Source organism: Thunnus albacares, chromosome 7, assembly GCF_914725855.1.
Source record: "Thunnus albacares chromosome 7, fThuAlb1.1, whole genome shotgun sequence".
Lineage (NCBI taxonomy): Eukaryota > Metazoa > Chordata > Actinopteri > Scombriformes > Scombridae > Thunnus > Thunnus albacares.
Genome location: NC_058112.1, coordinates 4,182,175 through 4,201,790, shown reverse-complemented (window position 1 = coordinate 4,201,790; position 19,616 = coordinate 4,182,175). Strand labels below are relative to the sequence as shown.

Here is a 19,616-nt window from a genome sequence, read left to right as displayed (position 1 = left end):
AACACGTACTGTAATGACTCACACAGCTCAACATTCAAAGGCTCAAACTGCTTTTAACATACTTAAACCGTGTTCAAGTCAAACAAGTCACTGTGTATTTAAATACATCTTACAAGCGTCTGCAGCACACTCCACACCAGAGAGCAAACAAAAGCAGAGACACTCACAGCACGAGCAGCAGTAATAGTGATTTATGACTTCAGACTGGATCCTTATTGCCAGTGCTTTGAATCCGCCCACTCCACCAAGCCGATCAGGCAGGGATCCTTACTGAACCATATGTTGGACCTAAAGAATTCAGCTGTGAGTGGACATGTGTGGATACTATCAGACCTATATAGGAAAGTAGGGAAGCTGAGGTGGAAAAAGCAGAGAGTAAGAAATAAAAAAAATGAAGAGAAGGTTTCTAGTATTATCACAGAGTAGGGTGTAGGGTATAGTGCAGCTAAAATGACCTGATAAATAATAAAAACTGCATAACTTGAGCAGATTATCTTCAAAGAACTAAAGGATCTCTTGCTATGTATCGTCACAAAGAAGGTAATCATGAATAATTGGATTGTTTTATGTAAATATGCCAACTCAGACAGAATTTTTGATTTTTTTAAAATTAAGTTAATAATTGTTTTCTTCTTTCTCTGTCAGTGCTGCTCTACTGTATTAACACACCTCTGCTGTAAGATGTGAGTACAGTGAGAACTGAAGGATGGTAGTAATGTTTATGACTGATAGTGTTTGAGTTATGGGTAAAGGGTTGGTTCAGATTTGCAGATTGGTTTTTGAGGGTTAGAAATGATAGGACTCACTTGTTAATTCATTGTCAGAATGCTGTATTTTCTGGTTTTTGGTTGGTATTTTTGTGAGTCAACAATAATAATAATAATAAAAAGTCCATATAACCATATATATGAATAAATGAATGTAGGAATAATATATAGCATGGTTCACGTGGTAGATGCATGACCAAAAACTGGAAGTCAAATATTTCAGTAACTATATATTTTTCAATTTTTTGCTTTTCCTCTCAGAGATTATGCTCATTAACTATTTGTTTTGTGTGTTGAGTCTGTTTCACCTTGTTGTTCTTTATGCTTGTGCTTTATGCATGCATATTTGATACTTATAACATTTTTACTAAGGAAAAACTACACAAATGTGGTAGAAATTGGACATTAACAACATTTGTGTAAGTGAAATGTTCCTCAGATACTTTTCAAATAATAAACAAAGTCTAGTGAGTGGAAACCCAAGTGATTACAGATGAAGCGTCCTTGAGTAAATCACTAAACCCCTGATCACTGCAGTGCAGGTGCTGAGTAGCTGACTACATGGCTTGGTATGAATCATGTACGGTATGGTATGACTCTGGGGGACTTAAGCAGTAAGTGGGCTGAAATTAATGGCGCTTCACATCTGTTCAGCAGTTTCAAAGAGATGTTCAAACACTAGGCAAAAGAGGATATTCAGTATGAGAAAAGAGACTAAAATGCTTGGCTGCTCTTTTTAGATGAGAGAACTGACCTCACTGTTTTTTCCTGAACACTAATTCTAGTTTCCAAAACCCATATTCAAACCCTGCCAGAGGTACATTCAGAATAAATAGCTGAGCAAGCCAACTTGTGAGGTAAATCATTCCCTTATGACAAAACGCCAAAGTCAACTAACAGTAACACAAACCTTTAAGTTAAGTTAATTTAATAATAATTTCTGCCACCAACACAAAATTACATTTACAGTCACTGTGTGTGATCTACAAAAAGATAAACAAGTTAAAACACAGAGCGTTGGTCCTTTGTGACATTCAGTCATTTTAAAATAGTTTTCTTTGGCTACAAACATCACACAAACACACAACAGCTGGGAGCAGAGACCTGAGTCTGAGCGAGCTGTCGTACAGAACTATCCTGGCCACCAGTGATTTCAATGGCACGACTGACTCTCGGTAGGGCTCTACGTGGGAGGAGGCCGCTCTCTGCCTCGCTCCAGCTGCGCTCTTTCTAAACATTACTGTGTCAGCTGAATTAAACAGTCAGGGTGCCGGTCCAGCAGACGCACATGTTCGCCAAACGAGCAGTTTTGATGACTTTCCTGAATTTTTAAAACATTTCAAATGTGCAACATCACCTGGATTCTCTTGTGCATCTGTAGATTCACTGGACACCAGGCTCAACTCTTTTGTAACTCGTATCTAATGATGCTGTCAAACAGTACAGGGTGTGAGCAAAGTCTAGCATGTTGAAATTTTCATATCGATCAATTCCAATTAAGTTTTTTGGAAAAATGGTTTGGGGAAAGGTTCCACTTCCTGTTTGTCCAGCTGAAGCGTCTAAACAGTTCTATCTCTTATGCCTGCTGACTCATAATCTCGTTTTGACAATTATGTAGCTAAACTGCAACTACATCAAGCATTTCCAGACAGCCACAGAACTTGACTGAGATGGATGGCAATTTCACCATTGCGCTAAGCCAGTGGTTGGCATGTTATTTCTGTATGCTAGCAGAATTTCCAGTTTCAATTACAGTCAAAAATATTATGGAGCTGGTGCCAAATGTTGCTGCCAGGCTGTTGCTTATTCCTAAATCATGAAAAAAAAAGATAGATTAAGGCTACAACAGTGTCCCAATTCCACAATCCTAGTGTCTTGTCCTCCAAGGCTCATCGTTCTGGTGGAACATCCTTGCTGGAAACAGATACTATACAGTGCTGATCGATTGTGCTCTTGAACATCTCTCTCTTTCAATCTACTTGTCCTTTCCTGCCTTCCTCCCTCCACCCTCAGGAGGATGCGGTGCCGGCTCTCATGATCCTGAAGAGGGCGTTGACGTTATTGCTCTTGATGGCGTCTCGACAGGCGGAGATCACTTGGTTCTTGGGCTTACCCACTGAAGAGAAGGATGGATGGAGACATTGTGATCATGGTGTGTTATCAGTAACAACAGTCCCCTCACCCACATCAGCAAAGCTTTGAATATTCATAATGTGTACAAAAGTTTTGGAGCCCCCCAAAAAATGGAGCCAAGAGTCAATGTCCAGTCATGCAAACACTAGACAGAGCAAAACATCTGAATCCAGGATGTAAACAATACACATGCTATAAATTCCAGAATCTTGCGACTTATAAACACAGAAACACACGGCGGCCTACCTCGCAGTCTACCAGCCCGCTGTATAGCCTGGTTGACAGACTTGAGACAAGCCAGTAGGGCATTGTGGTTGTTAGAGCGAATCTTATACTCATTGATAAGATCCCTGTTTAGATCATACAGCTCTCTGTAACGCTTCTTCATAGTTGTCCTACAGAGGACAGAGAGAGAGAGAGAAAATCAGAGAGGGAATATGGGGAAAAAGGTGAAAAAGAAAATAAATTAGGGAGAGAATAACGGTGAGTTTGTTCCTCTGTTTGGTCCTGTGGTAAAAAAAAAAAAAAAGACAAAATACAAGCATTCATTACAGTAGACCATTTTCACAGCAGACATCTGGACTTGCTATAGCAGAGAAGGAAAGAAAAAACTAATAACGTTAATGATGACTCTTTTCCATTAACTCTTTTCCTTTTCCAGACCTGAATGAAATGCGGTCATTATAAATTTTATTAAATACACAAGTGCTTTTTCTCCTCTGACATGTCAATATGTCTGCTGAGGTATTGTCCATGTATTACCTGTATTCAAACACAAGGATAACGATTGAGTCCAGTTCAGTATATTATCACTGAATAAAGTGGTAGTGGATGCATACTGTGGTAACTCACATGTCACCCATAAGGCGAGAATCCTCTGCTTGCACCAGCATGTTCCTAATGTAGTTGGAGTGGTCAGCCATCGCTGCAGTTAACTTCTGATGGACAGAGTGGAACTCATCCACCTAGCGAACAGATATTCAAGACCAAATATTAAAAACACAACAGCAACAGCAACATGTTTCTGATGAACTTGTGCCTCTAGGAACAGGTAATAGCTGCAATTTCCTTATTAAGGACTAAACATAGCTCGATGTTTGTTAGCATACACAGCTGAGTGATCATTCTCTCCTCATTGTTAGTTCACATTGAAAACCAACTCCATTTAGAATTAATTTCTTGCAGTTATATCAATCATTGTGTAGGTAAAGAGGGACAGAAGATACAGTCTCTTGGAGTTAATAAACAGAATAAAGTGTTTATGACAGCAGCAATCAGATTAAAGCCAAACCTCTGTGAGGGTGGTGTTTAGCTCCTCAAAGTAGCTGGGGAAATCTGCCTCTGCTGACAGGTCTTCTATTGCCAGGAATGAGGCCAGTGATTGGACCAGATCTCCTGCCAGGTCAATATCGTCGGTTCTCAGAGTGATCTGATTGGACCAATTAAAATTAATTAACTGAGTGATTTTAGTTGATTTAACAGGACACGTCAGGGGCTGTTGTAACTTTGTGGAAATTAACATTGTTTTGTTTATTCTTGATAAGGTGAAATAAAAATGATTTACACAGCCAAACAATAAACAAAGTATGCACAGTCTAACACTTTATCCTCAACTGTCATCATTTTTTTAAGTGTTCAAATATATTTAAAAAATATATTATTAACACATAAAATTTACTATTTGTATAAAAGTACTGTGTACTTACTTTACCTATTTCATTTGTAACATACATGCAATCTTATCAGAATAGTGCAAGTTCTGGCCAAGTTTGGTTCTGCATGTAATAATTTGATCCTTTCACACAGCAGGCTAAATAACAGTCATTACTCCAAACTGATCAGAGTTTTGTCCAAAATTGAAAATCAACTCTTCAAAGTAGATTGTTGGCTGTTATTCTACAAAATAAACAACAAATACTACAAATTAGTGACCTCATGTATCAATATCAATCCTCTTGTTAGGTTAAAACTGGTTGTGACAAAGTGTAAAAAAAGCAAGTGTGTGACATCAAAAACAAATAATCTTGAATCTATGTTTTTTGTATGTCTGTGTGTACCTGTCCATTGCTGGCCATGCTGATGGACAACAGTCCTCCTCCCCTTAGGGAATTAAAAGTGACGTCCGGACTGTCTACTCCCTCTGGAAGCAGGAAGTTCTGATTTAACCACATCACCACCTACACACAGCAAGATGAGATAAGATTCAAATTTATAAGCATGTCTAATTGTTATTACTACGATTATGCTGTAAGATTGTACAGAATAGTGTTGACACGATACCAAAATTATGACTTCAATATGATACCTGCCTAAATATCTTGATACTGAAATGATACCATGGCTAAAACGTAAAGCATCAGGAAAAGTAATTGAATAATATATTCAGTCTTCGTCAACAAGTCGTGGACGGTTGGCATAAGCAACTGTACTCTTGTTCAACATGAAATGTGCAGCGTGCATGTGAGCGAAAAAACAAAACGGTTTGCACGCCCACTATGCCTGGAGGGAGTGGGAGCAGAGCACTGCACACACACACGGCGCCGCTGTCGCACATCGATGCAACTCATAGGAAATACAGCTCTTACTAAAACACTGTCATTCTTCAAGTGCTGGTACTAATACAATGGGTTATAGTATAGTTTTTAAACAGCAGGGTATAGCGATACCTTTCTAGTATTAGTATACTGTCCAAGATTTATTCACTCTTGCTATTTTTCTCCAGACTCTCTGACAACCTACCCGCTGTGGCCGGTCGTTGATACTGAAAGTGACCCTTCCAGTGGGCGGAGCAGCTGAGGGGTCAACCGCGATGTCATACATGGAGAAACGAGGGAGCTGTCGATTGATTTCAAACACATGGAACTGGGTGCTGGAGTGGACAAAAGGAGTGTAGTGTAGGGGAAGAGGAGGGTGAAGAATATGAAACTCCAATATGAAATTCCTTAACAGTGCTAAAAGTTAATGAACCGCACTCAAATTATATAACTATTATGGTACGACAGCACGCACACTGCCTTACTCACACACATCCTACCTAGTTTTCCCACCAACAAAGGTTTTGATATGCAGATCTACTGGTATGTCTTTTGGGGGGACGATGGGGACTCGGACACTGCCTGACAGGTTCTGGGCGCTGGGGTGGACGACATGGCTCTCACCCTCAAATATTCCTTCTGCGAAGATGAGCACTGCACGGATAATGGTTTCTGGAGAAGATAAATTCACAAACTTATTAGTGTTTACCCAGCAGTGGCAGTCAGAGCCTGAAATCTCGATCTTCAAAATGCTAAAGTGCTAAAAAGTTATACCATTTGGTGTGGAAATGCTGAGCTCTACATGAGCCTTCTGGGCCTCCGTCGCAGGTCTCACTGACAGCGCCGTCTGGAGCTGAGTGTTGGCAGGAATCACACCCATGCCGCTGTGTGTCTCTGACACACCCTGAAACAATGTGACAGTTTGTGTGGATGCTCACATGTACAATATACAGCCTGATGTTAATTACAAATCCTGTATTTATCTGTATGAAGTGCTTCTATCTGTGACACAAATAGGGTTATGGCCAAAAAGTTATGATAATAAAATCAATAAGTGAAAAAAGAGAATCAGCCAAAAAAAGATTAGAAATTACAACTAGAATAGCATTCAATATGACTTACCTTAAGTGCTATATAGAAGAAAAGCAATTTCATTTAACATATATTGCCCAATATCACAAATTTGCCTTGAGGGGCTTTACAATCTGTACAGCATACAACACTTAGATCCTTAGGACTTAAAAACCTATAGTCACATTAGCTACTCTGTGAGGCTGTAAAGTTTAATACACTTTAGAAAACAGCAAGTTTTGATGAGAGATGAAAGAGCTGTGAGACGGTACTGGCTTCCCGGCCTGATGTATGATGATGTATTTGGTCTAAAAATGCAAATATTGAAAAACGGGGCAATTTTTATGTAAATAATGCTATCATGTAGTACAATATCCTGTCGAGAACCATTAGATAAAATGGAAATATTCACATTGTATATTCAGAAAAAAGTCTTTTTGAATGTATTTTTGAATCTATCATGTGGGATTTGAATAAATGAAATATGCGTACCTTGGCATTCTCTTCATAGTTACGTAGCTCTAGCAGCAGATTCTGTTTGTGATGGCTGAGCTCTCTAATGAGGTCCTGTTCAGCACTGGAGTCCATGAGATTCCCTTTGAGATCCTTACTGGCTGGCAGATAACCACGGACTACAAGACACATGCAGTGACAACACTGATAAAACCTCTTATTCCAAGCTTAAAGGGTCTGTTCACCCAAATCATGTTTGCATGCTATGTTTGAATTAAGTTCAAAATACAGTTAAAGCTGACAGAATTTGGGTCATTAGTAACCAAAACCATCTGATAGCAGCTAGTCATTTTTTTTTTTTTTAATTTGGGTTAACTTACCCTTTAAAAAAGCACAAGGAAATGCATGAACACACACATACATAAACTTTCCTCTTTCTGACAGTTATGTAATATATTATTATATATAGTTGGTGATATATTAGTGATGACAAGGCAGTATATAACACTATAGCAATAAATGAAGGTCTTTTCCAAAACATCAGTGACATAGATGTATAAAAGCATGTATCCAACCATACATGTGAAGGCCTACATTCAACCAGTTCCAACATGTCCACACACACACACACACACACACACACACAACATACCCTCTCCCTCTATGGAGGTGCAGATGAGTTGTTTCTGTCCATCCAACCTATAGTCTCCCTCCACCACTCCGGCCACAGAAGAGGAGAAGTTGTCTTTGAAAATGACCTCACCCGTGCGGTCACTGCGAGCATCGATCTGGAACAGGAGGATGTGATTAAAAGAATAAACACCAGCTAGAGAGAGTGTAGGAATGAATGAATGATTGCGTACAAAAATCAAATGACAAATCACATTCTTTGAAGTATGAGAGAATGTTTCTAGATAGCTGAGTTGTGTGCTGACCTTTCCATTGGACCAGCCGGTGATAAGCTCCACAACCCCATCAGCATTCAGGTCAAAGGCGTGGATGCTCATCGCGTGATTTTTAGACTAAATGGGGGGAGAAAGCACACTATTAGAAGGGAGATGGAAACAACATTATTGATATTTGAGGTATGGGTGTTTGTAAAATAGCCCTTAAAGAGTGGTGAGTTCATCAGTTGATGGCATGCTTGCTCAAATGATTAAAGGCATGCATCAGATATAACAGATGTAACATACAAATGCCTCAGATTAGAATTAGGTTTACTGATGTATATTCTTACTACCTTATAAGGTTAGTTTTTCTTGTCCATTATAATAAATAACTGTGGTACCTTGATCCTCCAGTATCGTACAGTGCGGTCATAGACTCCCACAGTGCCATTAGCCAGGGCATAACCGAACCTGCTGCCGTTCATATGGCACAGTGATGTTACCGTCTGTATGAAGAAGGACAGAGGGAAAAGTTATCATGTTAAAAAGTGTTACTCTCCTCCAGCGCAGCACAGGACAGATATGAGAATCTACAATGAATGATGATTACAAATATGGTTGTGTGATTGACCCCTACAAAACATAATTCAACACATTTTTAAAAAGCACACCACTGTCTTGATGAATTGAGTGAAAGACAGTTCATCCATTTACCTCATTTTCAGTTATCTCAGAAACAAGCTCATCCTCTTTGAATACCCTGATGTCAAAGTCTTCAGATCCTACCAGGAGCTGTAAACACAATACACAAGAGCTGAAAATGATTTAAAATATAATACTTTTTAAAAAAATCTAAAAATTATGTTATTAATATGAATCAATTTAATTGAACATCTGGACATTTTACAGTAGAGAGCTAAAGGAAACAGGAAAAAGATACTGTAGGGGAAAAGCAGCATGTGTCTCAGGACTTACCTCATTGTTCCCATCCCCAGTGAAGTCACAGAGCACTAAAGATCTGACATTATCTCCGGTTACCTAAGAACAAGATACTTTGTGAATACAACCCACATAAATTTTGATTCAGTCATTTAAAGTTACAATTAAAGCTGACAGTGATTGAAAGTAACAACAATGATAAAAATCTGCATTCACTTAACTATCTACTAATGTGAAGTAACAGCCCGTCCTCACAAGAAAAACAACAATATAGGTCAAAAACTCAGCCGGCAAAAATGACCTATAGTTACCATCTAGTGACTGTAGTAATTATGAGCCAGGGAAGTGACGGAATTCAGATGACGTCAATATAAGGTGACTAATTTTCTCATGAGGAGAAGGCAGGTTGGGTGGATGGCTGGATAGCAAAAAAGATAGATGACAAAAAAGTAGCTGCAGGAGATTGCTGTTCCTTTCCCGTTTCTAACCATGAGTCGGGAGAGTTTTTTAAAAACCATAACTTTGATCGTCATGGTATTTACTGTTGCCATGATGATGAAGGTTACGTCACTTTAAGGACGTAACTTTAACCCATACCATGTTTCAAGTGATCATTTTAACCCAAACCATGTGTTTTTTGTGCCGTCATTATATATACACAACATCATTATTTTTGATGATTACTGTTGACAGAGGCGGCATATTAGAAAACGCTCCTATGGGTCGTTCTGGAGTGCAGGTACAATCGACCTATGTGGTCGTTTCATTAAGAGAATGTGTTGTGTAATTAATAGGCCGAACCAAATAAACCGAGCAAATGATCTTGTCCAGTAAGTGGCCATGAAATGGTTGGATATATGGAAATATAACAAATGAAAATGTGCTGTTAACTTGGTAGATTTATTATTAGTTCAGGACAAATTCTAAGGTTTTAGACATTAAGTCACATTTTTTACTTTTACACCACACTTTACTACAGTTTGATGAAGTGTCACTGGCTCACGAGTTGTTTGTTATACTGTTACTCAATGAAACAAACTTTTTAAAAAGGTAAGACACACTGTGGTGTATTCTGATATTAAAATGTTGTCTTCTTACTGTCCAGAAATGGTCATTGCCTTCGTAGTCAAAGCCTTGTAAGGCACAGTTCCCTCCGATGACGGCAAGAGGATTCGGGATGTTCCCGAGTTTCCCCAACACAATAGCGTTGGCCCCATCTGTCACCTACACCCACACACAACAGAAACAGAAAACAAGGTATATTTGGCTCCTCTGCTGAGTGAAAAGCATTTCTACTTGAACCATTATCATTGAACTTTATTATTTTTTATTTGTTTATCAGCAAAATAACTAATAACTAAAAATACAGAAATGTGACAAAAATTGCTTATGTCAAGCAATAACCTCTATTCTACAATATATATTTTTCATTCTGATTAGTTTGTCTAAGGCTGCGTTCCCAGTAGTACCTACCACTACATCCTAAGTTAGCCCTCCGCCTATTCTTCTCAGTTCCACTCACCTCTCTGTAGAATATATCAGCATTGTCATGGACATCATAGGCCAGCAGGTTGGTCTGGGATCCCACTAACAGTGTGTCCCCAGTGGTGTTTGGTCCCAGTGTACCTGCCGTCAGACAAGTAACTGCCTGGTTGATGTTTAGCAGAGAGACGTCGGAGTCCTGGGTGCTCTGGCTCAGTCGGTGGGCCACAGGTCTCTGACCACGAGCATGAGGGTTGTGGATAAAAACCTTGAGAAGATAATGAGAAGAGAGTTCATGGCACACGATGAAAAAGTATTAAATATGAAGTATTAAAGTAACAAATTGATCCTTTACTTCCCATCATGGGGAAATCATGTACTCAGAGAGAAAGCATGCTTCTACCAATATACTTTTCGTTCATGCTAAACTCTAAAGTAAATTTCTCTCACCTTTCCAGCCTGTGTGGCTGCAGTAAGGCATGGGTGGACTCCATCAAATTTTCCTATAGTCACCATGCGGGGGTTTATCTTGTGGTTCAGCTTAAGAGTGAATATGGGGACCAACATCGTGCCTATACTCCTAATCAGACAAGAGCCAAGAAGACAAGAGCAGTATGAGCATTTTTTAGGATATTTTCATATAATCATTTAAAGAACGGCAACTCAAGTGCATCAGAAAAAAAGGTTACCACGCATGTAACCAAGTGACAATGCGTGATTTTGCTACACTAATGTAATTACAGGCTTTACTTCAGGCACCCTGTGGAGAGTTCTGTTGCCTAGCAACAAAGAGTGGCAAGCCAAAGCTTTTCATCTGGCTAGCGTTAATCTCCCTGTCGTTTGCTCTACAAGAATGCCAACTGTGTAACAACCAGAAATCATACATAGCTCTTCAACATAATCATAAACGCTGTATCAATACCAAGTATGATATTAAGCTTTCGAAAGAAAATAAATTCGCCTAAATTTGCCTTCATTGCCTTGCAAATCTAGCATAACTAGCTCACGTTAACGACGCTGGCTACAATGTTTCAGGAAACAACTCCAAACTATTGACGACACTACAACAAACGAAATCACCGTAAAGATACGTGTAAATAATATCACCTGGCCCCCGCCTCAGTTGCAAATGTTGGATTTTTCTCTAAATAGGCTAGCCAGTTTACGAACTAGCAGATAGCACGTCGACGGAGGCGGTGTTATTTTTTTCCCACCCGCATTGCGTGAAGACCCGCCTACTCTGCCTTTGATTGGCTCTGACCCTGATATTCTTACCCTAACCCAACCATCTCACTCCTCATACCTAAACTTAACCAAACCTACCAACCAAGGCAACGAGTACTAGCCAATCATTGGCAGAGTAGAGCGGATCCTCGCGGAATGCGGGTGAGGTAAAAATAAGGCAACTCCGAGGTGACTGTCAACAACGATTTCTGGTCTGCTGTTTTCAAAATAAAAGATTAACTTTCTACAAAGGACCTGTTATTTTTTTGTCATTAACTGAAATGACGGACCAAGAGGAGAGTTAGTAATACTAGTCGCCCAAAAAACCTCTTTAACGCTCTATTAAGAAAGACTTTGTAAAAGATCAAGTTGATCTCAAAAATAATACATTTAATTTGTATAGCACTTTCATAGTGGAACTCAAAGCCCTACAGTATTAATAACATGGAACAAACAACAAAGAAAATAGTAATAAGAGTTAAGATGGAAAGGCCTTCCTTTAATTAAAGTTTATTAATTACAGTAATAGTGTTACAGCTGGTACAGCAAGCAGGATAACAGGAATACAGGGAAAGGACCCAAATGCAGATGACCAATAGAGTTCAATGATTTAATGATGAACTTGAGATACACACACTTACAGAGTAAGTGATGCAGGCAATGCTAAAACAGTTCAAAAACAGGCAAAGGTATCCAAAAGGGAGCAGGCAAGAATCAGAAGTCCAATATTCAGGCAGAAGGTCAAAAACAGGCAGGACACCTACAGGTTTTCAGGTTACAAACAATGGATAACAGACTGGAGGCTAGAAAGCAAAGACATGAAGCATGGCAACTTAACAATCTGGCAGAGAATAAAAGAAATGGACCACTATGAGTAATGAGTGTCTGATGAGGAAATGAATTTCAGGTGAAGAGTGGGCAAAGTAGGCCAATTAACTGCAGGACTGATGAGAAGTGGGACCAGGTGTGTAGATGGGGAAATGAGAGAAGGTCCGAGGGCATCTGGTGGACAGCTTGAGGATGGCAGGTCTGGGAAGTTGGAGGAAAGAACATGGCCTGACAGAAGTAAGCAGGAGCGGGAGACAGAGAGCAATGCAGAGGGCTGGGGATGAGAGAGCGTGGCTGCAGAGAGGGACTCAGGAGCAGACCATCACAAACAGTAGAATCTCCATTAAACTTAGACCCACTCCCTCCCTCCCCCTCAAACACATACAACCCGAAACAATCATTGGGCCTAACACTTAAAATAACATAAATAATAATAAACCAAATTAAATACAAGTAGCTTACAGGGTATACATAAGATCAAATAGCCATTGTTGCATGAGTCATACATTGGTATGGTTACTCAATGAAAGATAAAGGGATAAATGTCAGAATATGGAGTATTCAGTAAGAGGTCATAAGCAGTGACAAGAGAATATAAAATGTAAACATAACAGGAAACAAACATGATAGCGCAGTAATTGATTAGTAATCATTCACACTGGATGGCTGGTTTGCTCTATTAGGAAAGAATAATTTTATTAGGATTGAATAGAGCTAGGAAATATTTGAGTGAAATGAATATTGGTAATGTATTGCAGAAAAGGGATATGTACCAGCAGAGACATTCTGTCATTGACCATTCCAGTGACAATTTTGTTAAACATATTTAGACCAACAAAAGAATCAGGCTGTCAACACCAAAAACCAGGTAAATATGAAGAATCCTAGAGTCCTAACATGGTAACGGACCAGTTGACGCTTGCAGAGATGGCCAGAGTCCTTTGGTGAAAGGACTCAAGCGACCATTTTGTGGCAAATAATTCATCCAGTATAAGATGGAACAATTTTAGCAGTATTTTCAATTTACTGTAAAAGTAAATTAAATGTTAAGGTCATAATATTAAAATGAATATTACTTCATTCATTGAGTCCTTTGAAGGCACATGGGGAACAAAACTAGGAGATTCAGCTTTGAACTCGCCCAAACCAATGGAGACTGCCAGGTAAGTGTATGGTAATCAACCATGGATGTACTCAAGCGTTTACTGAACGTACTAAACGTTTACTGAATCAGTGTTTCCCAATCAGTGTTTTAATTATAACAACGAGAACCCCTACCAGACAAAAAAATATTTTTTAATGCCAAAAATAAAGCCAAATATCCATTCATTCGGAAAACAATAGCGTTTGGGAGCCTCTCTGTAGCGCTGTTCCAATAAGTGAGTTAACCAGTGTCGTTACCCGGGAAACTATTGGTAGCGTAGCTTCGTTAAGGAATAGGGCATTGCGTAATTTGTGTGCGTAGCGGGTGGGAAAGAGCGTGCGCAGAAAAGTGACGGTAAATATGAGCGGAGCAGAAGAAACGATGAGCAGTAAGTTGTCAGTTTGGCAGGAAATGTACAGTATAAACTATAGTGTAACAGTTAACAAATGCTGCAGATTCTCAAGACCAAGCAAAGTCACATCTGTTATTTCCCCAACGGCTGGAAAATGAAGGGGGTTAGCTCCAAAGTTAGCAACAATGGGTTAGCCTAACCTGAAGACGCTAAAGAGAGGAATTGACAACGAAGAAATGTGTGGCTGCTGAGTCGTTTCACCATTTTTGTATGTAGCATTAACGCTTGTGAAGGGTTAGTTGTTAAAAACGCCAAATTACCACCTTAGATAAGAGTCAAATAACTTCTTTAGACAGTTAATTTACCAAAATATTAAAACTGTCGATGGAGCCCTTTAGCGTTCGTATCACTGTGTGTTACGACTCCAGAAAAGTTCATTCTAATGGGGAGGAAAATCCCTAACACTAACGGTAAAGTAACCTTACCCTCTAATTAACTTAAATAACTCCTTTATACTGCATCTTATTCACTGGCTAATGATTGAACATTATATTAGAAAATAAATTGTTGCATTAACTTTTCATAAGGTAATCAAATTAATTTGCCATGTTGAATCTCCAGTGGAAAAATGACGTTGCAAAATGAGCAGTGTATTACATACAATAAACAAGGTCTTTTATGGCGCACCATAGTTAAATTTAAACATATCTTGGACTACAGGTGCATGAAAAACTGTATTTAGCCGTGTCTGTTATGTTCAGTGTCAGTCACAGGTTGTGTCTGTGCTAGGCTAATAGTTAACTTTCTCTAGACTAAGTAATTCACTTTCTCTCTGTAATGCTGTGTAAGAAGTTAGACATGTGTTTAATACTGTGGCCCTGTTCAGACTTGGTACCTTATATCCAGATTGTATTTTGATCTGTAAAGGAAGTATGTGCCACAAATGTGTCTCATGTGAGTTAGGGCCCCTGCTCATATTTGATTTTATCTGTGGGAAACTGCAGTGGATACAAAAGAGAAAATATACATATTGTGAGGTGCAGTAATGTTAATCTAATTGGTACATCACTACAGACAGGTTTGTCATTAAATGTCAGTTTAATATGTGGGGCGTTTGCTATTATTTATGTTGTGTTATGCAATGACATTAAGATATTGGCAGCACATTAATAAACGTGGTACACTCAAGGATTACATGTAGTTAAGTTAAACCTTTTCCTCAGACAACCACATCATTCAGCCTGTTGTATCATCCTATTGGCTATACCTTTCTCTATCTAAAGACAGTGATAGAGACATAGCCACATGCTGTACTACATGGCACTGACTTTACCATAGGCTTTTTCTAGATTAGCAGAGAAACAACATCTTTATTTTGAGCCCACCATTTATTTATTTTGCGGTTCCAACAGCAACTAACTAAATGTCCGAAAATTGTGAAAAAATGTGTATCACAATTGCCCAGAACCCAGAGTGATGTCTTCAAAACACAAATATATTCTGGTTACAATTACTTTATGAAACACAGAAAAGGAGCTGATTTTTTAATGATTATATGGTTGTTGTTGTTGCAGACAAGCTGTTGGGACAACTCAGGGAGGTTCATTACGGTGGAGACCAAAACACTCATAACATCCATTCAAACACAGTCCACATAAAAACAGGTAAGTACAGCACAATACAGTCCCTCATCTCTTCCTTTTGTGTATCCATGGTTTAGTCATGTTTCTTTATCCACTTGAGGTTTTTATCTTTTTAATGATCATTCTCATGCTTTCTGAAGACTGAAGTTTTGTATTTTCCCATTTGCCTCAAACTGCCTCCACAATTGCAGTTTAGACTTCTATAACCCCCGGGGGTTAAAACCTGGGCTCGTCCGGGATTTGAACCCGGGACCTCTCGCACCCTAAGCGAGAATCATACCCCTAGACCAACGAGCCAGCTGTAGCAGGTTTTTATGGCTGTTTCTCTGGCCGTCATAACTCATGATTGAACTCTTTCTGGTGATGTGGCGTCTTTGGGCTACTCAAAGAGAACCCTCTGATTATGATTCACTGTGGTGTAGTTGTAGTGACAAGATTGCTAAACAACATAGTGCTTTTCTCTGCCATAGCAGGAGTTCAAGGTCAAGGTCACTTTTATTGTCTCCCTCAGGAGAAATTGGTTTTGGACAACTTGACAATGCTTCTCTTTTTCTAGATTGGCCGAGAGATAATATGTTTATTTTGATCCCACCATTTATTTATTCTGCGGTTCCAACAGCAACTAACTAATCCCCCAAAATGTTTCTTTTCTTTTTTTGTTTAATTTATTGTTTGGTCTATAAAATATCATAAAATTGTGAAAAAATGTGCATCGCAGTTGCCCAGAGCCCAGGATGATGTCTTCAAAACACAAATATATTCTGGTTACAATTACTGTATGAAACAGAGAAAAGTAGCAAATCCTCACATTGTAGAAGCTGGAACCAGAGAAAGATTGGCATTTTTGCTTGAAAACTGATTTTCTGCCGATCGACAAACAGATTCATCGTTTCAGTCCTATTCTCAGTGTTTTCCTAAAGCCTGAAATATAAACGGTAGGGTGTGTGGCTGATGAGATCTTGTGAATTACATTAGTCTTGTCTTTTTTAAAAATATATATAATAATAAAGGAATAGCAAATAAAATGTGAAATTTACTTGGCCAGTATCACTTTATCAACTTCAATGATTAGTGGTGTCATAACTTAAATCAGAAAGTAAAGTAATGTACATTTGTTTTTTGAATTTATGTGTAAATGGTTTTTTTGTTGTTGTTGATTTTTTTGATGGTTATATGGTTGTTGTTGCAGACAAGCTGTTGGGACAACTCAGGGAGGTTCATTATGGTGGGGACCAAAAAGATCTAATTAAACACAGTTCACATAAAAGCAGGTAAGTACTGTACAAAATCCCTCATCTCTTCTTTTTGTGCATCCTTGGTTTAGTCATGTTCCTTTATCCACTGGAATTTTTTATCTTTTTAATAATCATTCTCATGCTTTCTCTCTGTGTTCATGGAAGTGAAGCAAATCTGATGTCAGTGTGAAACGTATAGACTGAAGCTTTGTATTTTCCCATTTGCCTCAAACTGTCTCCACAATTGCAGTTTAGACTTCTATAGCCCCCAGGGGTTAAAACCTGGGCTCGTCCGGGATTTGAACCCGGGACCTCTCGCACCCTAAGCGAGAATCATACCCCTAGACCAACGAGCCAGCTGTAGCAGGTTTTTATGGCTGTTTCTCTGGCCGTCATGGCTCATGATTGAACTCTTTCTGGTGATGTTGCGTCTTTGGGCTACTCAAAGAGAACCCTCTGATTATGATTCACTGTGGTGTAGTTGTAGTGACAAGATTGCTAAACAACATAGTGCTTTTCTCTGCCATAGCAGGAGTTCAAGGTCAAGGTCACTTTTATTGTCTCCCTCAGGAGAAATTGGTTTTGGACAACTTGACAATGCTTCTCTTTTTCTAGATTGGCCGAGAGATAATATGTTTATCTTGATCCCACCATTTATTTATTCTGCGGTTCCAACAGCAACTAACTAATCCCCCAAAATCTTTCTTTACTTTTTTTGTTTAATGTATTGTTTGGTCTCTAAAATGTCAGAAAATTGTGAAAAAACATGCATCGCAATTGCCCGAGTCCAGGGTGATGTCTTCAAAACACAAATATATTCTGGTTACAATTACTTTATGAAACAGAGAAAAACAGCTGATTTTTTATGATTATATGGTTGTTGTTGTTGTTGTTGCAGACAAACTCAGGGAGGTTCATTACAGTGGGGACCAAAACACTCATAACATCCACATGAAAGCAGGTAAGTACTGTACAAAATCCCTCATCTCTTCCTTTTGTGTATCCTTGGTTTAGTCATGTTTCTTCATCCACTGGAATTTTTTATCTTTTTAATAATCATTCTCATGCTTTCTCTCTGTGTTCATGGAAGTGAAGCAAATCTGATGTCAGTGTGAAATGTATAGACTGAAGCTTTGTATCCTTCCATTTGCCTCAAACTGTCTCCACAATTGCATTTTAGACTTCTATAACCTGGGCTCGTCCGGGATTTGAACCCGGGACCTCTCGCACCCTAAGCGAGAATCATACCCCTAGACCAACGAGCCAGTTGTTACATGTGTTTATAGCTAATTCTCTGGCCGTCATAACTCATGATCGAACTCTTTCTGGTGATGTGGCATCTTTGGGCTACTCAAAGAGCACCCTCTGATTATGATTCACTGTGGTGTAGTTGTAGTGACAAGATTGCTAAACAACCTTATGAAACAGAGAAAAACAGCTGATTTTTTATGATTATATGGTTGTTGTTGCAGACAAGCTGTTGGGACAACTCAGGGAGGTTCATTACGGTGGGGACCAAAACACTCATAACATCCACATAAAAGCAGGCTAGTACTGTACAAAATCCCTCATCTCTTCCTTTTGTGCATCCTTGGTTTAGTCATGTTCCTTTATCCACTGGAATTTTTTATCTTTTTAATAATCATACTCATTCTTTCTCTCTGTGTTCATGGAAGTGAAGCAAACCTGATGTCAGTGTGAAACGTATAGACTGAAGCTTTGTATTTTCCCATTTGCCTCAAACTGTCTCCACAATTGCAGTTTAGACTTCTATAGCCCCCAGGGGTTAAAACCTGGGCTCGTCCGGGATTTGAACCCGGGACCTCTCGCACCCTAAGCGAGAATCATACCCCTAGACCAACGAGCCAGCTGTAGCAGGCTTTTATGGCTGTTTCTCTGGCCGTCATAACTCATGATTGAACTCTTTCTGGTGATGTGGCGTCTTTGGGCTACTCAAAGAGAACCCTCTGATTATGATTCACTGTGGTGTAGTTGTAGTGACAAGATTGCTAAACAACATAGTGCTTTTCTCTGCCATAGCAGGAGTTCAAGGTCAAGGTCACTTTTATTGTCTCCCTCAGGAGAAATTGGTTTTGGACAACTTGACAATGCTTCTCTTTTTCTAGATTGGCCGAGAGATAATATGTTTATTTTGATCCCACCATTTATTTATTCTGCGGTTCCAACAGCAACTAACTAATCCCCCAAAATCTTTCTTTACTTTTTTTGTTTAATGTATTGTTTGGTCTCTAAAATGTCAGAAAATTGTGAAAAAACGTGCATCGCAATTGCCCAGAGCCCAGGGTGATGTCTTCAAAACACAAATATATTCTGGTTACAATTACTTTATGAAACAGAGAAAAACAGCTGATTTTTTATGATTATATGGTTGTTGTTGTTGTTGCAGACAAGCTGTTGGGACAACTCAGGGAGGTTCATTACAGTGGGGACCAAAACACTCATAACATCCACATAAAAGCAGGTAAGTACTGTACAAAATCCCTCATCTCTTCCTTTTGTGTATCCTTGGTTTAGTCATGTTTCTTCATCCACTGGAATTTTTTATCTTTTTAATAATCATTCTCATGCTTTCTCTCTGTGTTCATGGAAGTGAAGCAAATCTGATGTCAGTGTGAAATGTATAGACTGAAGCTTTGTATTCTTCCATTTGCCTCAAACTGTCTCCACAATTGCATTTTAGACTTCTATAACCTGGGCTCGTCCGGGATTTGAACCCGGGACCTCTCGCACCCTAAGCGAGAATCATACCCCTAGACCAACGAGCCAGTTGTTACATGTGTTTATAGCTAATTCTCTGGCCGTCATAACTCATGATCGAACTCTTTCTGGTGATGTGGCATCTTTGGGCTACTCAAAGAGCACCCTCTGATTATGATTCACTGTGGTGTAGTTGTAGTGACAAG

At 39.1% G+C, this 19,616-nt stretch overlaps 2 protein-coding genes and 5 non-coding genes across 8 annotated transcripts in view; 1 reads left to right on the top strand and 6 right to left on the bottom strand.

The window, feature by feature from the left end:
• Positions 1-1,678: 1,678 nt before the first annotated feature.
• On the bottom strand, positions 1,679-11,658 carry bbs2 (Bardet-Biedl syndrome 2). Of its 2 annotated transcripts, none has more exons than XM_044357459.1 (18): positions 11,374-11,658; positions 10,717-10,846; positions 10,307-10,534; positions 9,883-10,008; positions 8,821-8,883; positions 8,560-8,637; positions 8,247-8,351; positions 7,894-7,980; positions 7,611-7,746; positions 6,998-7,137; positions 6,209-6,338; positions 5,935-6,106; positions 5,640-5,769; positions 4,958-5,077; positions 4,192-4,329; positions 3,753-3,865; positions 3,147-3,295; positions 1,679-2,883 (listed from the first exon to the last, which is right to left on the bottom strand). In XM_044357459.1, the coding sequence occupies exons 2-18, from the start codon at positions 10,831-10,833 to the stop codon at positions 2,777-2,779; spliced, it is 2,139 nt and encodes a 712-aa protein (XP_044213394.1). In that variant the 5' UTR covers positions 10,834-10,846; positions 11,374-11,658; the 3' UTR covers positions 1,679-2,776. The 2 variants fall into 2 exon arrangements, with proteins under 2 accessions (XP_044213394.1, XP_044213395.1); XM_044357460.1 differs by lacking the exon at positions 11,374-11,658 and adding an exon at positions 11,274-11,297.
• Positions 11,659-13,752: 2,094 nt separating this feature from the next.
• The window catches only part of setd6 (SET domain containing 6, protein lysine methyltransferase), a 31,542-nt gene continuing 25,678 nt past the window's right edge, over positions 13,753-19,616 (top strand). The window contains exons 1-3 of the mRNA XM_044356422.1: positions 13,753-13,850; positions 15,389-15,478; positions 16,647-16,728. The gene's annotated coding sequence lies outside the window, so the exon portion shown is untranslated. The remainder of the gene's footprint in view (positions 13,851-15,388; positions 15,479-16,646; positions 16,729-19,616) is intronic.
• Positions 15,683-15,754, bottom strand: trnap-agg. Its single transcript has one exon. It is a non-coding gene; the product is annotated as a tRNA-Pro (tRNA).
• trnap-agg lies at positions 16,977-17,048 on the bottom strand. Its single transcript has one exon. It is a non-coding gene; the product is annotated as a tRNA-Pro (tRNA).
• trnap-agg lies at positions 17,886-17,957 on the bottom strand. The gene has a single exon. It is a non-coding gene; the product is annotated as a tRNA-Pro (tRNA).
• trnap-agg lies at positions 18,488-18,559 on the bottom strand. Its single transcript has one exon. It is a non-coding gene; the product is annotated as a tRNA-Pro (tRNA).
• Positions 19,407-19,478, bottom strand: trnap-agg. Its single transcript has one exon. It is a non-coding gene; the product is annotated as a tRNA-Pro (tRNA).